General features: G+C 42.9%; 1 protein-coding gene across 6 annotated transcripts in view; it reads left to right on the forward strand.

The window, feature by feature from the left end:
• Positions 1–7593: 7593 nt before the first annotated feature.
• Positions 7594–22309, forward strand: part of tdrd1 (tudor domain containing 1) — a 47668-nt gene continuing 32952 nt past the window's right edge. The window contains exons 1-6 of one of the 6 annotated variants that reach the window (XM_053865708.1): positions 7594–7798; positions 13801–13846; positions 14592–14697; positions 19692–19734; positions 19804–19884; positions 19963–20136. In XM_053865708.1, coding sequence (XP_053721683.1) covers positions 7679–7798; positions 13801–13846; positions 14592–14697; positions 19692–19734; positions 19804–19884; positions 19963–20136 — 570 coding nt within the window. In that variant the 5' untranslated portion in view covers positions 7594–7678. The remainder of the gene's footprint in view (positions 7799–13800; positions 13847–14591; positions 14698–19691; positions 19735–19803; positions 19885–19962; positions 20137–22309) is intronic. The other 5 variants (XM_053865710.1, XM_053865707.1, XM_053865705.1 and 2 more) reach the window with 5 other exon arrangements.

Consider the following 22309-nt stretch of genomic DNA (forward strand, 5'->3'; position numbering starts at 1 on the left):
TCTAGTTTTGGACATCGTCCCTTCTTCCTCTTTGGACTATACACCCAAACCAAGTCACCAAACTTGAAATCCCTTCCTCTGGCCCTGATGTCATAGTTGCTTTTTTGTCGATGGCCCGCTTTCTGCAGCTGATCCCGGGCAAAAGCATGCGCTGACTCCATCCGATCCTGTAACCTGCGCGCATACTCAGGCCCAGGTAACAAAGCTGGAGCGTCTGCCGATCTGCCGAATATCATTTCTGCCGGTGTCCGGAGTTCTCTACCCAGCATGAGCAGGGCAGGAGTGCAGAGGGTGGAGTCCTGTACAGCTGAGCGATAAGCCATCAAGATGAGGGGAAGATGCAAATCCCAGTCTCTTTGGTGTTCTGCCGTGACAATGGCTAGCTGTTTAGCCAGGGGGTGCAAAGGAGTTGTACGAGTCTTCTGGATGTTAAGTCGATCGCACATTGCACCAAACACTCTCGTCTCAAAGTTCTTGCCCTGGTCGCTATGGAGAACCTCTGGTGTGCCGAATCTTGCAAACATTTCCTCTGCTAGCACATTTGCAATAGTCTGTGATTCTTGATCTGGAATGGCAAAGGCCTCAGGCCACTTTGTGAAATAGTCCATAGCAACCAGGACAAACCGATTTCTAGCTGTGTTTCCTTGCAAGCAGGACCTTCCTCATCCTGGCAGAAACCTGACTCCTCTTCAGCACGCAGTTCTGCTTCCCGTGCCTCTCTCTTTCTGCAGTACCGGCAACCATCACTTGCACAGGGTCGTCGAGACATGGCGTCAGTGTTGGCATGTCTGGTCCCTGCCCTGTGTTCCACTTTGAAGATGTATGGGGCAAGCTCTTCTAGCCATCATGCAATCTGGCCTTCAGGTTCCTTAAAGGACAGCAACCACGTAAGTGCTGAATGGTCTGTGCGCACAGTAAAAGGAAGGCCACCCAGGTAGTACCTGAAGTGACGTATGGCCTTGACAATGGCTAGGAGTTCCCGGCGTGTCACACAGTATCGTCTCTCGGCTTTGCTGAAAATCTTGCTAAAATAAACAATCACTTTCTCCCCATCTGGTCCGACTTGACTCAGCACCGCTCCCATCCCCACATCGCTGGCGTCTGTGTGCAAAAAGGTAGATCTGGTTGGGGAGGTGCGAGAATAGGAGATTCCGTCAAAGCCTTCTTCAACAGGCTGAAGGCTTGCTCGCATTCAGTAGACCAAGCAAAGTCCTTTTGTTTCTGTTGCAGGCAAAACAGCGGTGCAGCTATACAGGAAAATCCACAAACAAATCTCCGGTAGTAGGATGCAAGGCCAATAAAGCTTTTCAGTTCCTTTACATTAGCAGGGGTTGGCCAATCCTTCACAGCCTTGACCTTCTCGTCTACAGTGCTGATACCCTCGCCACCAACCCGATGGCCAAGGAACTCCAGTTCCTTCCTCAAGAAGCTACACTTGTCGGGGTGAAGTTTTAGACCTGTAGCCTTGATTCGCTGAAAAACACGCCGCAGGGCTTCCGACGCTACAGAGAATGAACTTCCATGGACCAGTATGTCGTCAAGATAGACCAGACACTCCTGACGCGGTATGCCAGCCAAAACTTTTTCCATAAGTCGATCAAATGTTGCTGGGGCGTTGCATAATCCGAATGGGAGAACTCTAAACTGCCATAGCCCTCTGCCAGTGCAAAAAGCAGTCTTGGGTCTGGCCTCTGGGGCTAGAGGCACTTACCAATATCCACTGCGCAGGTCAAGAGATGAGAACCAGGAGGAACCAGATATTAGATCAAGTGACTCATCAATGCGGGGCAGTGGGTATGAATCCTTTTTTGTAACGCCATTCAGGGGTCTATAATCCACGCAGAACCTCATCTTTTTGCTCTTCCGCTTGTGGACCATCACGACACCCGAGGCCGAAGGACTATCAGAGGGTTCTTTTATTCCAGCTTTCAGCATCTTGTCGATTGCACTGTCAGCTGCTGTCTGGTGCGAGAGAGGTCAGCGGCGGGGGCGTGTCCTGATAGGATGAGAGTCGCCAGTGTCAATCTCATGCTGTGCAAGATGCGTCATGCCCGCCTCCTCTTCCGATAGTGCAAAGATGTCACTATATTCCCACAGCACCTGCCATAGTTCATCTTGCTGATTTGGCTCCAAGTCGTCACAGCTACGTCTCCAGATCTCACGTGAGGCGCTTAGTCTGTCCTCCTTCCCCACTGCACATGAGAGATCTTCAACGGAAGTCTGCAGTTCAAGCTGGCTGTGGGTAGTGTAGGCCATTGCTGTCTGGGGATTCAGTCCTGATGATGGATCTGGCTCATGTCGTGGCTTCATTCCATCTGGGGTTGTTGGTAGGGGTCTTGGTTTCTCTGTGGGATGGACCATTTCAACTTCCAGACCTCCTGGAAAAACTAGTGTGTTATGTTATGTTAAGTCCAACTTGCAGCGTGTCGCCCGCAGAAAGTCCAGTCCCAATATGCATGGATCTTGTACAGCTGCAACCCACACCTCAAAATCGAGTGGACGTCCCTTCACCCAAAAAGTCACTATGCTTCGTCCGAGCATTGGAGCTAATTCACCAGTTACTGTTCTCAATTTCACTGTAGTAGGTTCCACTTGGGTCCCAACTGGAATCACATCAGGTCGCACCAGAGTGGCTGTGGAGCCAGTGTCGACGAGGGCAATGCAGGGTGTTCCTTCCAGGCTGATGGGAATGTGGCAAAATCCCCCAGCGTAGGACCAGCCGACAACTCTAACTGCTAACTGCTAACTCAGTCATGTCAACTCCTTCAGGGGAAGGTGAAGTCAGTTTTCTCAGTTCATTTGTCTCATTTCCAGTTAGACCACATAAAGGGTGGGACACGGAAACTGGGGTCTGCATTGTCCCATTTACACAGACCCCGGATTGTTTTCCTGGGCCTTGGGGCACTGCACCTTAATATGGCCGACCTGCCCACAAATCCAGCACACAGGAGGCGCTCGGCGGGAACAGCGATCAGTGCGCGGAGGTTGCAGCGATACGGTGCGGATCAGCTCTTACAGTTCATTCACCCATGCAGGCTTATCCTGACTTGAGCTCTCTTCAACCGCTGTTCTTATACATGGGCTTCTCTTGGTCTGACTGTCCTCCACTACACCACTGACGATCTCCCTCTCGATAGCTAGCTCCAGAGCCTCTCTCAAAGTGCAGGGGTGTGCTAGCTGGGTTTGTATGCGGAGCTCTCAGGTGACATGTGGGCATAAGCTCTCCTTGCCAAAGATTCGATCTCAGCAGCCAACACACGCTGCGGCTCACCAGGCCGTCTCTGTCTGCCAGATAACGGAGCGCAGCACAGCCGACTGATTACACTGTCCAAAACGCCATCGTAAAGCACCCACTAGAGCTCCATAATCCTCTCTTTCCTCTGGACTAAGCAGTAGCAAACATGCTAAAGCATCATCTGTAAGGCACAGAGCTAGCTGAAGTGCTTTAGTTTCTTCGGACCAGTGAGCAGCACGAGCCAGCAAATCAAACTGTGCATGGAAGGCCTCCCAGTCTGCCTTACCAGAGTACTTTGGTGGCTTCACTTGGAGCTGCACACCCTTGGAGCCATAGTCACCGGTGGCATCCCCATTATTGGCCTCAGAAAGCACTTCGCCGCCATACATGCTCCGACCCAGTGGGGAAAGACCAGCCTCGGCAGCCATTTCTCTTGCCATCTGCTTCACACGAGCCTTGTGTTCCGCCACTCGGTCCAGCTCGTCCTCCACAGTATCGCCCATCATTTCTTCTTTAATCTTCCTGCGTACATCAGACTTGCCTTGTTTCATCGCCATGTCAATTTAAAGTAGCAGTAATTGCCTTCAAGCTTGTTTTTCTTCTGACACCAATGTAGCGTCTGCTGGAAGTCACAAAAAAAAACAGCCGTTCTGTTTTGCCAATCTTCTTTTAATCCGGTCAAACTCGGTGGTCTCCCTCACCACCCGAAACAAAACTCCCTCTCTCCTTCAGCGCAGCCCCCTCACCACTCACCCGTCACCACTGAACCCTTAAAGAAACAGTATAAGCATAAACCCAGAACGTTACTATATATATATATATATATATATATATACTGTATACTATATACTATAATACTGTTAAAGACAACAGTGTTATCTTTAGAATGAAGGAAATTAATGTGAAGAAATATGTAGGACACTCGTATATTTATTGAGCATTTAAAATTTTTCGGGTCATTTGGCTTGTTGCTGGCAATTTCGGGCGTCTTAAATGTTTCGCATCATGCCTTTTCTTTATTTGACAAAACTACTGACTGACTGATGATGGGTGTTGTAAATAAAGCGAGCGGCAACGTTCGGGACCGGTGTTCAACGAAACGATCTCGTTCTTGAGTCCTAAATTCCTCTTCTTCAGAACAGCTCGGCTACACTACTTACCTTCTCCGCACTCCGATAAAGAAGAGTTCCTCCGCCTCCAATTCCTCAGCCAATAAATCCGCACAAGCGATTTTCTCCATCGCGTTCTTCGGTCAAACTACGCGGTCAAATTAGTTGGATGTTGGATATTCGACAGATATTCGCTCCACCAGAGCCGGTGTTGTTCGGTCTGTGTCCCCGGGAAACGGTCGCTGATCTCGGACGAGCTCGCTCGCTGGCAGCGCTAAGGCGAAGTTAGGGGACCGTCCACAAATTCTCAGTCGTGAAATTATCATAAAAGTCAGTGAGAATGTTTGCACTATTTCTTCAATAGCTCCTAGGAAAAGTGTTCAGATGAGTCCAAAGTGGTTGTAAACTGTCACCAGGCATGAGACACATTGGAGACGGACACTTTCATTCCATAACTGTACTGTTATGATTCCATTATTATTAATATATTAATATTTTCTCACTATTTCTTCAATAGCTCCTAGGAAAAGTGTTCAGATGATCACATTGCCATTTTGATTTCTCGGCTTCTTCAAATTTTTCTGTGTCCATACCCAAACACTGTGCATGGAACCAAATTTCGCATGAGTCACACTGGACCTTTGGAAATGTTAAAACAAAGTGGTTAAATTTACTATTTTATGCTTCTGTTTAATTTTAAACCATCTCACCCAGTTTGTTAGCGGTGGTCCACAACCTGGGGGTCTTTTCTCAGCACACATTCCACAACAGCTGTTACACTACAACACAAACATATGTTGAAAATTATAGATATTTAATATTGTATAGTAAATCACCTATTGTACCTGATGCCTCTAGGATTTCATTCGCCAGAATCATCCGCTCTTTCTGCATTTCCCCTTTTGAAGTTGGAAATGAAACATTGGGGAGCTGAGGGAAGGACCTCATCAATGCCTGTGCAATCTAATCAAATACATATTTGATTAGATTTATGAAGGTGAATTTGGGCTACACATGCCATAATACTATATGGATGGATGATTATTGGTATACATCAAGAGCCTGTACGTGCAGGCTGATAACGGTGTCATGATTGGAATATATGCTGAGTCTGAAGTATCACACTTCATGCAGATAGTCATGCCAAATGTTCAGTTGACCCACAAAGATGACAGCTGCTTGTTAAAACGGTCAATAAATCATCTGATGAAGTTCTTTTGTTGGACTCTGTTTGACTGGATATCAGTACTGTAATTTCATGATTTAACATTGTGTCTTTATTCGTCCCACAGTCACATTGCTGTTGAGACTGGTACTAATGTCTTGTGAAGTCATTAACATTCAATTGTTCAGGAAAATAAGGTAATTTCACATGGACTTCACATGGACTTCAGTTGATATAACCTTCATAAGACTTCGCTTGCAGGAGAAAAAATAACGAAGTATTTTCTTAAGACTTGCACGTGCGTGACTTAGTCCCATGTTTGAAAAAGGGTTGTCATTAGTCATTACTGGTCATTACACCACTAGACAAAGTTTTGGCAATAGTGATCGTTGTGGCCAAAGCCAAAATGCACCACTGAGCTAATACAAAATTTAGACTCATCATTTCAGGAGCGAATCTCTAGTCTTAGTCCTGGGTCTGCCTCAATGTCTGCTCCCATTCCAGGAACACCTCCAGAGAAACACTGCTTTTCATGTGAAGGATGAATAGCTTTGTTTGTGTCACGAGTACGAAGGGACGAGGGAGCTAAAGCCACGTATAGGAGACGTGGTGTAGGACCCAAGTGCAAGTGGTTATAGGCACAGGAGGCAGGAGGGAATTATAAATAATATTTAATAATTAAACAAACTAAAATAGAACAGAAAGCGTCACCGAACTGGGAGAAACAGAGCGAACACAGAATGTAAAAACAGAGTAACCAATACTAACAGAAGTGCACAAACATGAGTAAAAAGTCCAAACAGAAAGCGTCACCGAACCGGGAGAAAACTTACTTAAATCACCGGGAACTAGTTTGACAAAAAGATAATCACAAAAGGAACCATGGAGAACACGGAAGCACGAAGAAACAAAACACTAACTCAAGGCAGCAGGGTTAAACAGTGTAACAAAAGAACTAGCAAGCGCACAGAATAAGAGAACGAAAACAAAGAGAGCCACGAGTTAAATGAACTAGTTAGCAAACAGAACTAAAAGCCGAACACAGGGAGAGACACGAGAACCGCAGAAGCCGAACACAGGGAGAGACACGAGAACCAGGAGTTACCACAGGGGAACGAGAGGAGTCCAAAAATCACAGGAATCATCACAGGGAACGTGGAAACACACAGGGACTAGGAGAAGTGGCAGGAAACAAAGACAACGATCTGGCACACGTTGCTGGAGCCCAGGTGTTCTTGAAGACAGTAATCAGGTGGTAATCGGCTCCAGCCGTGTGCCAAAGGAACAGAGGGAGAGAAGCTAAACCAGGACTCGGAGCCTGGAAGCGGAGTCATGACAGTTTGAGCCTTCTACAAATAGTGAAGTTTGCCACACCATCTCAAGGTTTCCCAGATGCTATGCTATGTCCGTCTCCAATGTGTCTCATGCCTGGTGACAGTTTACAACCACTCTGGACTCATCTGAACGCTTTTCCTCAGAGCTATTGAAGAAATAGTGAGAAAATATGAATATATTAATAATAATGGAATCATAACAGTACAGTTATGGAATGAAAGTGTCCGTCTCCAATGTGTCTCATGCCTGGTGACAGTTTACAACCACTTTGGACTCATCTGAACGCTTTTCCTAGGAGCTATTGAAGAAATAGTGAGAACATATGAATATATTAATAATAATGGAGTCATAACAGTACAGTTATGGAATGAAAGTGTCCGTCTTCAATGTGTCTCATGCCTGGTGACAGTTTACAACCACTCTGGACTCATCTGAACACTTTTCCTAGGAGCTATTGAAGAAATAGTGCAAACATTCTCACTGACTTTTATGATAATTTCACGACTGAGAACTTGTGGACGGTCCCCTAACTTCGCCTTAGCGCTGCCACCGAGCGAGCTCGTCCGAGATCAGCGACCGTTTCCCGGGGACACAGACCGAACAACACCGGCTCTGGTGGAGCGAATATCTGTCGAATATCCAACATCCAACTAATTTGACCGCGGTATTTTTACCGAGCATTCGCCCTGAGGTGGGCGAACGCTCCCGCGCCGCCTCATCCTTTCGGGACCGCCCCGCGCAGCCGCCGCCTGGTCTGTCAATCTGTCACGCTTTCGCCGATCGGTGCTGCGTCCGCCAGGCAGTGCCGAACTCACCAACAAGGTATCGACAGTGATGACGTCGGAACCCGACAGCCCGCCATACCATAATGCATTGCGCGTCAGTCGGCGCCATGTCCCACTGGCTACTCGTCAACGTGCTCGATCGAACACGGTCAGTGACGGATGCATGCAGGTAAGTTTGTAGCACATTTCAGACTTGTTAATGTCCGAGAGAAGCTATAGCTATATAGCTGTAGTTTAACTTACCGTATGTTATTGCGCATTCTACTGGACGTTATCCAGGAGCGGTCTCAGAAGCAGGTGATCATGGGGTGCTTAGCGCCCACAGTGCTAATTAGGTCTGAGGAGTTCACAACTGGAATTACCAAGAAATGTGCTCAGAACATACGTCATGGAAGATAACGATATGTTCACGTTAGGGTGAGAACCGATGGCTCTTAATATCTACCTGCATAAGTGAGAAGTGGTTGCACTAGTGAATGAGGAATCCTGTGAGGTCTGTTTCATCTGTTTTCTTTTACATTTACATTTTTGGTGAATTCAGTTTTGACTTGTCCTAATTTAATAATGCTTTATTTTAATTTGTCCAACTTAAGTAGGAGTTAATTTTTTTTTTTTTAGATTAAACTAAAAAACACACTCTTGTGCCATACAGTGCATTTAAAAACACCCCAAAATGTAAGGTCATTCAAATATGATTTAAACAAGTTATCTGTACAACCTACTCTTTGTTAATTTTCTCTATTCACCTAAAACTGGGTTGTATAGAAATCAAGGCACTGCATCTGCTCTCTGCAAGCATCAGGTGGCTTTGTTTTAGTTAAGTGTTATTTCATGTCTCAAGCATTTTTAGTCACCATTTAATGAAATGAAGTCACTCTTTGATTATAAAACTTCTGTACTTGTGTGCTCTTTCTGAAGTCAACAACTGATCACATGAGACAGCTGGGACTCTGATGAAACCCCACTGGTTGTGATGCGTCCACTCCTCCCTCCCTGCTGCTCACTCGGCAGCTGCATGTCTGCTGTGGATGACACACTGCACTCTCTCTTTTACTTCTCTCTGTTTATGATGAAGCTTATTACTGGAGTTTGTCTCCAACATCATTATTTGTTTATGTTTAAATTAGGGCTGAACGATTAATTGCATTTGCGATTATACCGCAATATGATAAAACGTGATTTTCTAACCGTAAGGCTGCGATTTGACTGGTCACGTGACTTTCACGTTGGTGGCGCAGCGCAACGGTGAGCTTTAGCCATTGAGCTGTAAATTATGGCTTTAGCCTATGAAGGTAAAATGGGTGCAAAAGTGGCACATACGCGTAACTGCACATTTGCATCCGTAAACCCCGTGGCACATGCGTGTAAAAAGAAGATTTACATTCATACGAACACGAAAAGTCATTTCGCCATCATTTTCGCCGCCAAAATGGGTGTATAAGTTCCACATACTCGTAGAACACGATCCGTATGCGCGTGCACCCTTTTGCACCTCTTCTCGCACCTGTAAATAAAACTGATGCGCACTTGTAGAAGTGGCGGCAATACGTGCCTGTTACTCCATGCGCGTTCCAGGTAGTCACGTGACGTCTATTGTCCAAAAGGCTTTTTTTTATTACTAATTATGGGCTGTATGTTCAGACAGTGCTTAAAAAGTGCAATCTACGTTTACATGAATAGTTAGTAAGTCTACAGTTGAAACTGAAGTAGACAAATAAACCATCTTTCATTTTAATTCATGCTTCATTTGCCTTTATCTTAACATAAGAATAGCCTATAAGGAAGAACAATTATATATACTGAATCACATATGGTTTATTACAATGCAGATTGATTTATGAGTTGTGTTTGCTGTAAAATACATGAGAAGAGGACCTTGAAAAATAACCGCACATTCAATCACAATCGCAATATTGAGAGAAAAAAATCGCAATTAGATTATTTTCCAAAATCGTACAGCCCTAGTTTAAATATAATAGTTAACTAAGTGTAGAGATGAGAAATTCAATGTTTCACTTCTCTGGTTGAACCCGGCCATGTCTGACAGACAGCTCTGCCAGCTTTATTTAGGGGGTTAAATTGAGCCGTCTGTCTGCTGTATATCATGTCTCTTAACAGTTTACTTTAGCTATGGAGCCTTCTGGACACATTTCCTAGATGCTGTTGAAGAAATAGTATAAATAATTAGGGCTGGGTGTTCATTCTAATTTCAAGAATCGATTCGATTCCGAGAATTGATTATTACAATTCAATTTGATTCTATCCGATCTCGATTCAGATTAGTATAAACATTTTCTGAGCTGTTGCCATCATCACATGACTAGCTACACAACTTATACTAGTACCTTATGAACATTGAACAGAAAATTAATGAAGGATTGGTCGTAAATGAGGGCTGTGAAAATAGGAAGGCACAATCCCCTCCCAGGTTGTGGCATTACTTTCACCAACATGCTGGCAGAATCAACTGAAAGATCCGGGACTGCAAACAGAAAACGCCAGATGTGTCTATACCTGCGGCGGTGGACTGCTCATGGAGCTGGTGCATTATTCGAAATATGACATTAAAAATTCACCCTAAAGATGCTGCTGTTCAATAGACATGCATTTTTATTCTATTATCAATATGAAAAGAAGATATTCTCAGCCAGTGAAAATGTAAACGTGTGCTGGTTACTGACTTCACAGCAACCTGACAGTCGTACAATAACAACCTCCTAAGTACAGTTTCAACCTCTGTACTACGTACGAGATGAGCTTCCACATCAATATAGTGAATTGTCAGACTCGTGTAAGATTGCGTAGTCACAAATGTCCATGTATCAATTGTAATGCCTACCATGACTTCTGTCTGAAGATTACTTTTCACATTTTCTTTTAATGACTGGTACATGCTTGGGATGACCTCTTTAGACAGATGTTTGCAAGACACCATAACTGTAGTGTGGCTCTGTTACTTTCATTAGCCACCTTAAGCCATCGTTTTCAACAACGGAATACATGAGCATATCAATGAATGCTGGTTCACTCAAGTTTCGTTCGTTGTGGCCCAATGGATGGCTTGGACTGGAGCTCTTAGTGATGTCGTGTCATTTGGTTCATGAGGTTGGTTGTATTTTCGCAATACTTCACCTCCATTTGGCTTAACCTGCAAATTGCTTTGCTTTTGTTGAGTGCATTTTTGTCTTGGTCGCATCGTGTCACAGGTGCACCTGCTTCAAAAGGGTTGGACTTCACCCAGGAAATATGTATTAAAACTTTAATTAATCCAATCTTTGTACCTACGAATCAATTTGAAGGAATTAATGTACGAATCAATTCAGAATCAGAAAAAACATTTTTTTTTCAACACAGCACTTGAAATAATATGAATAAATTATTATTTAGTTATATTCTATTCTCGAAATAATTGTATGAACTGTCAGTCACTTTGTCTTGTGTGATGAAAAACCTTTTCGCAATTCTCTCTCTTAAAATGGTTGTTTTTCATTGCCTTATTGAAGATTTCACCAATACTTTGAGTGCTTTAAAATTCGTTGATGGTCCCTAACTGATGCCAGGTCATAGCATAAGTGCTGCCTGTGCCAGCGTGTCCACATTCAGTAAAACATAATCAGGGACGCCGCCTCCAATGTCCAATATTTTCACCGCGGTGTTTCGCTGAGGCGCCAGCGCAGCGGGAGACCTGCATGTGTTGATGTGAACCAAGGCAGACGACCGCGTCAGAGAAGCTATGAGAACTACTCCATCTTATACAATAAAACACAGATCGTGACTCGGAGTGGACCAATGTCATTGTCAAAAGTTCCCTGTTTTAAAAACAAGTTTAAAACTATGATCGTGAACCAAAGTCTCATGCCGGAGTTGACTGTCAAACACCACGGCGCTGGAGAGCGCGGTGCATCGATGTGGTCTTGTCATGTTCACGTGTGCAGGTCCAATGCAGCGAGTGTGCCGCATGTTTATTGAATTTATCGTGAGATGCAGAATTGTTATCGTGGAGACTGTGTTTGGCGGAATATTGTGTACGATAAGTTATCGCCCATCTCTGCTGTACAGGGAAAAAAAAGACATTCGTGTGTAGATGACTGTAGTTCATAATCGTGGTTTTGATTGCACTTTTGACACAAGAAACTCAACAGTTGAGATTTGATTTAGGGCTGCAACTAACGATTATCTTCGTTGTCGACTAATCTATTCATTATTTTTTCGATTAGTCGAGTAATCGCGATTACCTTTGTTTGGACCTATTTTCAATTTCTGTTTAATCTAAAGTTGCTTAAATCATCTCACTGTGACACTATACATTATTAAACAAGTATATTAAAATAATGACACATAATCAAGGAACAAGTATTAACCTTGTTGACAACGTAGGTCTTTATTGGTCCTTGAGAAGAATTTAAATTCATTCATTCATTAATATATTCAACATTCATATATGCATCTCATATAAAGTATCTGATCAAAATCCACATCAAAATGTCTTATTTGAATAATAATCTAAAACGATAGCTCCCTAGTTCAGTTCTGGTTATTATTAGGAGGAGAGAGACCGACACTTCACTACATCTACAACTTACAACAAGTTAGCTGCATGCTAACCGACATGCTAGCTGATAGCTCAAGGCTGTGTGGTATCACTATTATTCATAATTGATCACTCAACAAACTCTGCAGAAACTCTGCAGCAACGGTGTATCTGCTGTGAGCTGCTGCCATGTTATGACCATGGTATGACAGGCACTGCGTATGACATCAATGTGAGCACTAAACAGTTTAAATGCCAGGATTGGCTCCCGGATCAGCAATTTTTCACCAATAACCAATCCCACTTTAAGAGGCTATCTGATACCCGATACCAGGATCGGCATTGGTGCATCCCTAATATTGAAGTTTATATCTGTAGTTAGTATATATTTGCTAGGGGTAGGACAATATGGGTACTCATGATTTGGTACTATTGCGATATTAGGCACACAATAACAATAACATAATACACAATATCTGATATATTGCAAGAAATTCCATATCACAATATCACAATATATGTCATTTAAACTCTGCTCTGATCAGGGTTTTTGCTCCTGATCAACACTGATCACCCATACAATCACAGTGATTGACAAATTTAGAATCAAAATTATGAGACCTTTGGTGTACATGTGAAAACATTAACTATTAAATCGTTTTAATTCAGACACATTTTAATATACCTCTTCAAGAAGGCAAAAATGGAAAAAAAAACTTGCAGAATGCAGCAGCTATTATGTGAAAAGCACAACTGAAAAACATTTAATTTGGTGTGAGACGTTGCAGTTTGGTGAATCTCTTGAGAACCAGCATGTTCTATGCATTTTTAAAGTGTAATTTCAAAATGACAAATGAAGTCATCACTTGATTTTTATTTTCATTTTTTTCTTACCCTCCTTTCTTTGGGTTTAACGGCCCCTCTCAACAGTCAAATTATATAACCTGGCCCTTTAATTTAATTGCCCACCTCTGGCTTACAGCCTGCTGCTCAGGAACCAGCGGTCTCACTTTCATGAGCCCGAAACTCTCCATACTCAAATGCTGGTGCTTTAACTGGCGTATTTCATTTTAACGCGTTTCCCTGCACAACATTTTCCTGTGCATGTGCTGCTGGATGCAAGCTTTAAATGATTAATCTCAATATATATTGGGCAATATATTCAATCGTTTTTTGTTTTTCTTCCCACACCCAATATTTGTGTTTTGTGGTTTTAAGTGATAAGAGAATAAGAAAATATAGTAAACATTTTTAGTTCATATTGCCCAGGTCTAGTGTCTGACAAAAAATTGGCACACAGTTAATTCACGAGCAACGGACTTTTCCGTGAATAACAACCAATAATCAATACAGTCATGTTCATGTTCTCCTCCATGATGTGTTTTTTCACTTTGTTTTAGTATGTTTGATCATGTGAGATTTCTTTTCAAAGGATTTTAAATTGAATTGATTGCGGATTTCATTGAAGCTGCGGTGGTGCGCCACGAGAGTTTATATGACGAAACCCTGCAATTAAAACTGACGGAACACTGTGTCAAAAACATAAGATTATACACCCTGCAATAGTCTCTTCAGTGTATGGAAAATAGATGTAAATTGCTTGATACAGTTCCCTCATTTTATTTACTTTTTTCTTCAAGCAGCTGTCTGGAAAAATGAACCTCTGTGGTTTCTGTGGCCATGAAGGTAATACATTTTACATTATCTTTTAAAAAACTAAAGAAATTACATCATTCCATAGTGTTCTGCGTTTAAAGGGGCCCTGTTATGCTTTTCATGTTGTAAAAGTTATCTGCTGTCTTGGCATGATCAATGTCTCTTAAAGGCACATTCACACCAGCAGCAACTTTTTAGTCGCGGTAGCGCCAGTCGTCAGTAGCTGGTTGCTTGCTCAGGTAGTGATCAGTTGTTACCTGCCCGATTCGAACACGTCGGCAAAGTAGGTCAGTCGCCGGGGGCGTGGTTTCAAGTTGTTGTGGACAGTGGATTGAAAATGGCGGCGCTGGTGCTCAACTATTGCTACTTATTAAATGAAAGCATGGAAAAAGTGACGCTGGTGAATTTAACCACCTCTTCCAGCAGTGTCACCGGGATACGGCCACTTTGAGCGGTACTTCAGGCGGAACTGCCGCTAGTTGGACGACCTGTTGGTCCGGATCAGTGGCCAATTACAGGACACCAAGTTCTCGTGGTCTGTCCTCTGGCGAACGTCTGTCTTGATGTGTAGTTATGTACGCCGAATTGTGTCTTTCTGTCTGTCATCAATTAATGAACTTGGGGCATGATGGCTACTCTGTTGGAACCAAGTTGCCTTTATTAATAATGCTTGTCTAAGTCAGGTCTTTCTTCTTTGTATTAAGGTGTCACACATTGCCCTGTTAAAGACGTATCATGATATTGTTTTCTAAAATATTACTGTTCTACTAAATAGGCCATTTGTTGTGCACACGCTGTAAGAAGATGTCCTACTGCTCAGTGATGTGCCAGAACGAAGACTGGAAGGCACACAGGCATATCTGCAAGTCCTTTGAGGCAGAGTAAGTTCTGTACTCCTTTTATGTTTTCATACTTTTTTTTTTTTATGATCCATGATCATATAAAGGTGAAATGGTCCTTTGAACCCAATCTTAAAGGCAAGTAAGATGGTGTCGACAGGGTTACCCACAGAAAGAAAAATCTTTTTCATGGTATTTGGCAGTAGTATTGTTTTTTTTTTTCTCTCGTACTAAACTCGGGCATGAAATCCCTCAGCTTTTGGTAAAATTTTAGCAAATTGGACAAAACAGTAATAATATCCCGAAAGCAAGAAAGACTGATAATGTATATGTCGAAAGTGAACAGAATACAAGGCAATGCTTCATCCAGTGTCATACACTTGCTCTTGTTACATAAACAAACTTGAGGGCATCTTGGACGACAAAAGCTCTCAGAGGTAATAAATGCAAATGGCCCGAACTTGAAAACATTCTTGAAGACTGGGTACTTTTACAGCGAGCAGACGGCCGAGGCGTTTCCACCGTGCAGATCAGAATGAAAGCTAAAACAATCGCCACTGAAAAGAGAAGAAAAGAAAAGAAGAAGGTTTTAAAGGTGGACCAACGTGGTGTTTCAGATTTATGAGGCGAAAAGGCTTGTCTATCAGGGCACGGACGAGTTTGTGTCAGCAAGTCCCCCCCAACTACGAGGAAAAACTTAGCAACTTCCACAAATTCATTCAAACAAAGATAGCGGAGAATTCCATCGGACCAGACGACATCATAAATATGGACGAAGTACCTTTGACGTTCGACCTGCCTCTCACTCGGACTGTTAGCAAGAAAGGTGAATCATCCGTCACACTGAAAACAACCGGCCATGAGAGAACGCACTTCACTTCACAGAAAAACTCCCGAAAGAAATCGCTGTGAAAGTCAACAAGAAAGGGTGGATTACAGAAAGTCTGATGACGGAATGGCTGACGGAGTGCTACGCCAAGCGGCCGGGAGGATTTTTTCACAGAAAAAAAGCACTGCTCGTTTTGGACAGCATGAGCGCCTATATAACAGATTCTGTTAAAGCGGCCATCAAAAGGACAAACTCAATTCCTGCCGTGATTCCTGGGGGCACAGCGAAGTTTTTGCAGCCGCTGGACGTTAGTGTGAATCGTGCATTTAAAGCGGCACTCCGAGTTGAGTGGGAGACGTGGATGACGAGCGGCGAAAAATCATTCACTAAAACTGGCCGCATGCGAAGAGCAACTTATGCCGAAGTCTGCCAGTGGATCCTGACAGCATGGAGTAGCGTCAAAAAATCCACGATTACCAATGGGTTTCGAAAGGCTGGACTGCTGCTTGGTGAAGAGGACAACATGAGCTCAAGTGCAAATTTGCCTCAAGACGAAAGCGGTGTTGAGAGCGACAGCGAAAGAGTCTGACGACGAGTGCGACGAACACATTCTGAGACTGTTCAATTCCGACACAGAAGACGACAACTTCAGCGGATTTAGTGCGCACGAGGAAGGTGAAGATGATGATCACTGACTTAATAAACCACATTACTGCTGTGTTGACGTGTTACTGCGCTATTACTGTTGCTTATTGCACTGTTTGAAAAGAAAGCATTTATTTAATAAAAAGTTTAGAAAAAAATCTGTGTAAATGTCTCTTGTTACAACATGGACACCTGCGGCTTATAGTCGGGTGCGGCTTATATAAGTACAAAACTTTTTTTCTTCTTAAATTTAGTGGGTGCGGCTTGTAGTCAGGTGCGCTCAATAGTCTGGAAATTACGGTAAATGTTTTTCAGTTGTCCTTCTGACAGACATTTAGGGCCTCCTGCTGAGAAAAACTGGGTGCCCATTTTCACGTTTTGCAGATCAGAGTGTCCTCAAGATGCCCAGACTCTCTCCTAGCTAAAAGCCTGATCCACAAATAGAAGCAATGCAAATGAAGTTGAAGAAATAAAGAAAGCATAAGCTGAAGCAGAGGAGAGAGTCATTACAAGAGTCAAGAACAGGATTTACTCAGTGCCTGAAGACATGGAAGTTGGTGTTTTCAGGCTCTTCAAAGAGGACCTAATCAAGGATAAGGTGGATTGGACGACTGAAAACAAGCTCATGGCCCAGCCTCATGAAATTCCAGCAGGAAATGGGAAAATATATTGTTCAGGTCGGCATGCTAGGCTAGAAACATCACTGTTGATGAGCAGACCAAAATTTCATTTGACCATGATTACACACAGCAGGTCAGGCAAGACAAGACAGAAAGGAGCAAGTGTGGCATAATGACAGAGTTACATGATCAGAAACCTGAAGACAAGAAGTAATGGAAGAAATGTTACATTTCCTTTTATATTTTCTGACGTGCATATTGAAAGGTTGCAGTGTACTGAGTCGGTTCAAACTAGGGATGGGCGATAACTTATCGTACACTATATAGCGCCAAAAAACAATCTCCACAATGACAATTCTGCATCTCGCGATAAATTTGATATACAAACGGCACACTCGCTGTATTAGACTTGAATACATGAACACAACAAGTCTGTGATGGTGCGCTCTCCAGCTCTGTGGCGTTTGACATCCGACAACGACGTGTGACAGTTGTGGAGAGTTTGGTGGACTTTGGTTCATGATTGTAGTTTTAAAGTTATTTTTAATACAGAAAATGTTTGATAATTACATTGGTCGACTCTGAGTCTGTGGATCCCTGTTTATCTTATTAGATTGAGTGGTCCTAATATGTTTTCTGATGCGGGTGTCTGCCTTGGCTCACATCAACACATCTAGTTCTCCTCCTGCACTGGTGCCTCGGCAAAACACCATGGTAAAAATATTTGGATAAAGATGACTAATGCTTCTATCTGGCATCAGTTTGGGACCATCAACAAATTCTAAAATGGTCAAAGTGACTGACAGTTTGTATGATTTCGAGAATATAATATGACTAAATGATAATTTATTCATATTTCTAATTTATTATTTCTAATATTTCTTCAATAGCATCTAGGAAACATTGAATCAAAACGCCAAGACCCTCTGCTTCAATGTTTCTATTCTCAGCCACCGTTTCAAATAATACTGGCTGAAACCCTGATATGTTTACATATTTTATTCTTCTGAGACTATTTGCTAAACCAACAGTATCTTGTTTATTTTGAAGCAGGAACAACAATATTTGTGTGCTTTATTTAATTTGTTTGCCTAAATGTTCTAAACACCTGCTTATTTTTATTTTATATTTTCTTTATCTTACGGCTTCTACCTTCAGGGGTCGCCATGGCCAATCACCTTCCTCCATCTTACCCTGTCCTCAGCTTTCTCTTTTCTCAAACCTACAAACTTCATGTGCTCCTTCCTCTTTGGGCTTTTTCTCCACCTTCTGCCTGGCAGTTCCAACCTCAACATCTTCCTACCAATGTACTCGCTATCCCTCCTCTGTACATGTCCAAACGATCTCAATCGAGCCTCTATGACTTTGTCTCCTAAACACCTGACATGTACTGTCCCTCTGATAAACTTGTTCCTGATCCTATCCATCCTGGTCACTCCCAGAGAGAACCTCAGCATCTTCATCTCTGCTACCTCCACCTCTGCCACATGTCTTTTCCTCAGTGCCACTGTTTCCAAACCATATAACATTGCTGCCCTGTCATTTCGTACACTTTTCCTTTCATCCTTGCAGACACCCTTTTGTTACACCTGACACTTTTTTCCAATTATTCCGTCCTGCCTACACCTGATTCTTCACCTCTTTCTCACACTCTCCATTGCCCTGGACAGTTGAGCCCAAGTACTTCACCCTGGACTTAACCCTACACAACCCTGGACATCTCCCTTGTTCTTGAAGATGGGCACCAGCACACTTCTCCTCCATTCATCAGGAATCATCTCGCTCTCAAAGACCTTGTTAAGAGTTCTAGGCAAAAAGTCGCCACCCCTCTTCTTCCACCACCAAGTCTTCTTATCCACTTTTCTTCCAGATGAGACACCAAAAACTCTTCTACCTGTCTCCCTGATCACCTCAGCCGTAGTTGTCCAGTCATCTGGAAGTCCTTCTTGGCCACCCAATGCCTGCTTCAATACCTCCCAATACAAGACTCTTCCTCTTTCAGCTCTACTACTTTGCCTTCTTCTCTGCCTTCAGTGTGATTTGGGAGTACTCTCCTGCAGTTCATCTAATTCACTCCAGAATGTCTCCTTCTTCTCAAGGTCACACCCCACCTGTGCGGCATAAGCACTAACTACATTGAATATTAACCCTTCAATTTTTAGCTTGAGACTGATCACTCTTTTCACTTCCAGAACATCCCTGACAAACTCCCCCTTCAAGATGACTTCCACTCCATTCCTCTTCCCATGTACACCATGATGAAACAGTTTAAACCCTGCTCCTAAGCTTCTAGCCTTGCTACCTTTCCACTTGGTCTCCTGAACACATTGAATAGCCACCTTCCTCCTCTGCATCATGTCAGCCAACTCTTTAGCTTTCCTGTCTTATTTCCCACATTCAGAGTCCATACTCCGAATCCTATTCTCTTGTCTTTCCTCTTCTCCCTCTGTCTATTGGCACGGCTCCCTCCTGTCCTTTTCGGTCTTCCACCTACAGTAGTCCAATTTCAATGCTGGTTAACAGCACTGATGGCGTTCGTTGTTAGCCCGCGCCTTGACCGATGTGGTATGACATTCATTTGTCTGATCCGCATCTTGCCCCGCTTCACAGCGGCATTATTTTTCTTTTATTTATTTATAATATATAAAACTTGGTCCCAACGACCACTATGTCCTATTTCATACTGTTAATTCCCCACATCTGGTTATATTCCATATCCTGTCCTGGAACCTAGTTTGCCATGATATGATGGTCAATCCTGTTACATTCCAGTCATGTTTTGATTCTAATCAAGTTTATTTGGCCTCTCGACCTTTGCCTTTGTAGGTTGATCATTTGTATTTGATTCATAGTAGTCCTTATTTCCCCTTCTTGTCTCTTGGAGCTTTCCTGTCCATAAATATGTACTGTTTTTGTTTTTTTGTTTTTGTTTTTTATTGAAGAGAGAGAGGGATTCATGCTTTTGCCTCGTCTCCGGAGTCAAAGGTAAATGAATTTCCAAATGATTTTGTTTGATTACATGTAAATGTGTTCGAGCACTTATTTTCCTCAAAGCTTGTCAATTCAACCATCATATCAAGAAACCTTCTCAAAGATTTGACAATGACAAAGGTCGTCAAGGGAGAAGAATTCCAGGTAACGGCATAATTCTTTGAAGATGTGAGATGAATTTTTAGTTTGACATCGTCTGATGGTTCATGTCTTTGGTTTAAGGCGATCGTCATGGAGTTTTACAGTCCTGCCCAGTTCTTTCTCCTTAAGAAAATTCCAGAGGTGACAGAGGCTATGCAAATCATCAGTGCAGAGCTTCAAAAATCACCTTCCTGCGTGAACCCTTACATGCCTAATCTTGGGGAAATCTGTATTGTTCAGTTTTCCAGTGATATGGTGAGTTTCTTTCTGTTCTGTATTTCGTTCTCATAGTGAGATTGTTTCCCTCATAAATTTAGCTTTTCTTATATTGCATTTTAAAGAGGACCGAGCCTCGTGACTTGAATGCTTTTTAGAAAAATAATGGATCTCTGTTGAACACAGTGGTGCTGTATGCATATGGATTTTCTCGCCATTGTTTCATTGGGCCCATCAACATGAACATAGCACAAGTCCCATTTTGGTGGACAGGAGTTGGATGCAACAAATGGCATCACTGGAGCATCTCCGGAACGCTGTTGACTCAAAACAAACTTTTGTCCCCAAAACCAATAAAAAACACTTTTGTGTTTAATACTTGTTAAATGACCTGAGACCAAGACATGGCTGGATACTGTTTCTCTCTCACTGCTACACTGACACATTGCTTTGAATAATTTCTAGTCAGTGTAACAATCATAGCAATGTGAATTGCTGTTATGATCATAACTAACCTGAATCACGCATTTACATCCCCGGGGTTTCCACCTCACATAAACTAGCGTGGCGGTGCTCCACGGATTAAATGAGAACCATCAACATGATCAATTGTATTTGGATCATATTCGGCAAAATTACTGGGCTGAAACACAATTTAATGTAAACCAGCGAGATGTCTGTACGAGTTGGGCATTATACATTTAGGGCGTCCTGCTGAGGAAACAGGGCATCCGGTTTTGAATGCTGGAGGGCGTCCATTTTTTCATGTTTTGCAGTTTAGGGCATGCGCTGGACGCCCAAGATGCCCTATAGCTAAAAGCCACCATGAACCATGTAACTTTTATTTGAGTCTTATTTAATTTGATGATTTTATAATCAGTGCTGTGTCTTTAAATCTTTTTCTTCTTTGTCTTTCCCTTATGGCTTCTCCCTTCAGGGGTCGCTACAGCGAATCATCTTCCTCTGTCTCACCCTGTCCTCTGCTTCCTCTTCTCTCAAACCTACAAAACTCATGTCGTCCTTCACCACATCCATAAATCTCCTCTTTGGCCTTCCTCTCCTGACTGGCAGTTCCAACCTCAGCATCTTCATACCAATGTACTGGCTATCCCTCCTCTGTACATTTCCAAACCATCTCAATCTAGCCTCTCTGACTTTGTCTCCTAAACACCTGACATGTGCTGTCCCTCTGATATACTGCTTCCTGATCCTATCCATCCTGGTCACTCCCAGAGAGAACCTCAGCATCTTCATCTCTGCTACCTCCAGCTCTGCCTCCTGTCTTTTCCTCAGTGCCACTGTTACCAAACCATACAACATTGCTGGCCTGACCACCGTTTCGTACAGCTTCCCTTTCATGCTTGCCGACACCCTTTTGTCACACATCACACCTGACACTTTTCTCTAATTATTCCATCCTGCCTGCACCCGCTTCTTCACCTCTTTTTCACACTCCCCATTGCCCTGGACAGCCTAAGTACTAAAATCACCCAGCTTCTTTATCTCTGCATCCTGTAACTTCACCTGTCCACTTGGGTCCTTCTCATTCACACACACATGTATTCCGACTTGCTGAGGCTAACCTTCATTCCTCTCCTTTTTAAAGCAAACCTCCACCTCTCTAGCTTATCTTTCACTTGCTCCCTCCTCTCACCACAAATCACAATGTCATCTGCAAACATCTTTAAATCTTTTTCATTTTGTGTTTTTGTTTGGAGCACAATCATTACTTTACTTTTTTTGTTGGACTACATGATTGTTCAAGCTCAAAGTTGTTTTATCTGGTTGATGGTTGAGATTCGCTTTCATTGTCGGGGAAACTTTAATTTCCATCTACTTTTTGCTTCTATTATTCTCCTCATATTATTATTCTATTATTATTCTATTCTCATTGTTTTACTTTTTTTTGTTGTTGGGTGTTTATGTGCAGTGAGCAGTTTTCATCAAGACACTGGATTTTTGGGAGATATTGTTTTTCTTAGTCAGTTATGTCTGGTGATGTCAGGCTTTTAGCTAGGAGGGCGTCCATAACCATGCCCACATGCCCTGCCCCCAACCCATAACTCCACCCCCAGCCCGTTGCCCTCCATGACACAGCAGGGTGAATGTTGTCCACTAACATAACTTGCTGTGGAAAAAAAAGACACTGTACACATTTGTACAAAAGTAACTAATAATTTTATAAAACCAAACCTATTGCATCAAATATCAT

This window comes from Synchiropus splendidus, chromosome 5, assembly GCF_027744825.2.
Source record: "Synchiropus splendidus isolate RoL2022-P1 chromosome 5, RoL_Sspl_1.0, whole genome shotgun sequence".
Classification (NCBI taxonomy): Eukaryota; Metazoa; Chordata; class Actinopteri; order Syngnathiformes; family Callionymidae; genus Synchiropus; species Synchiropus splendidus.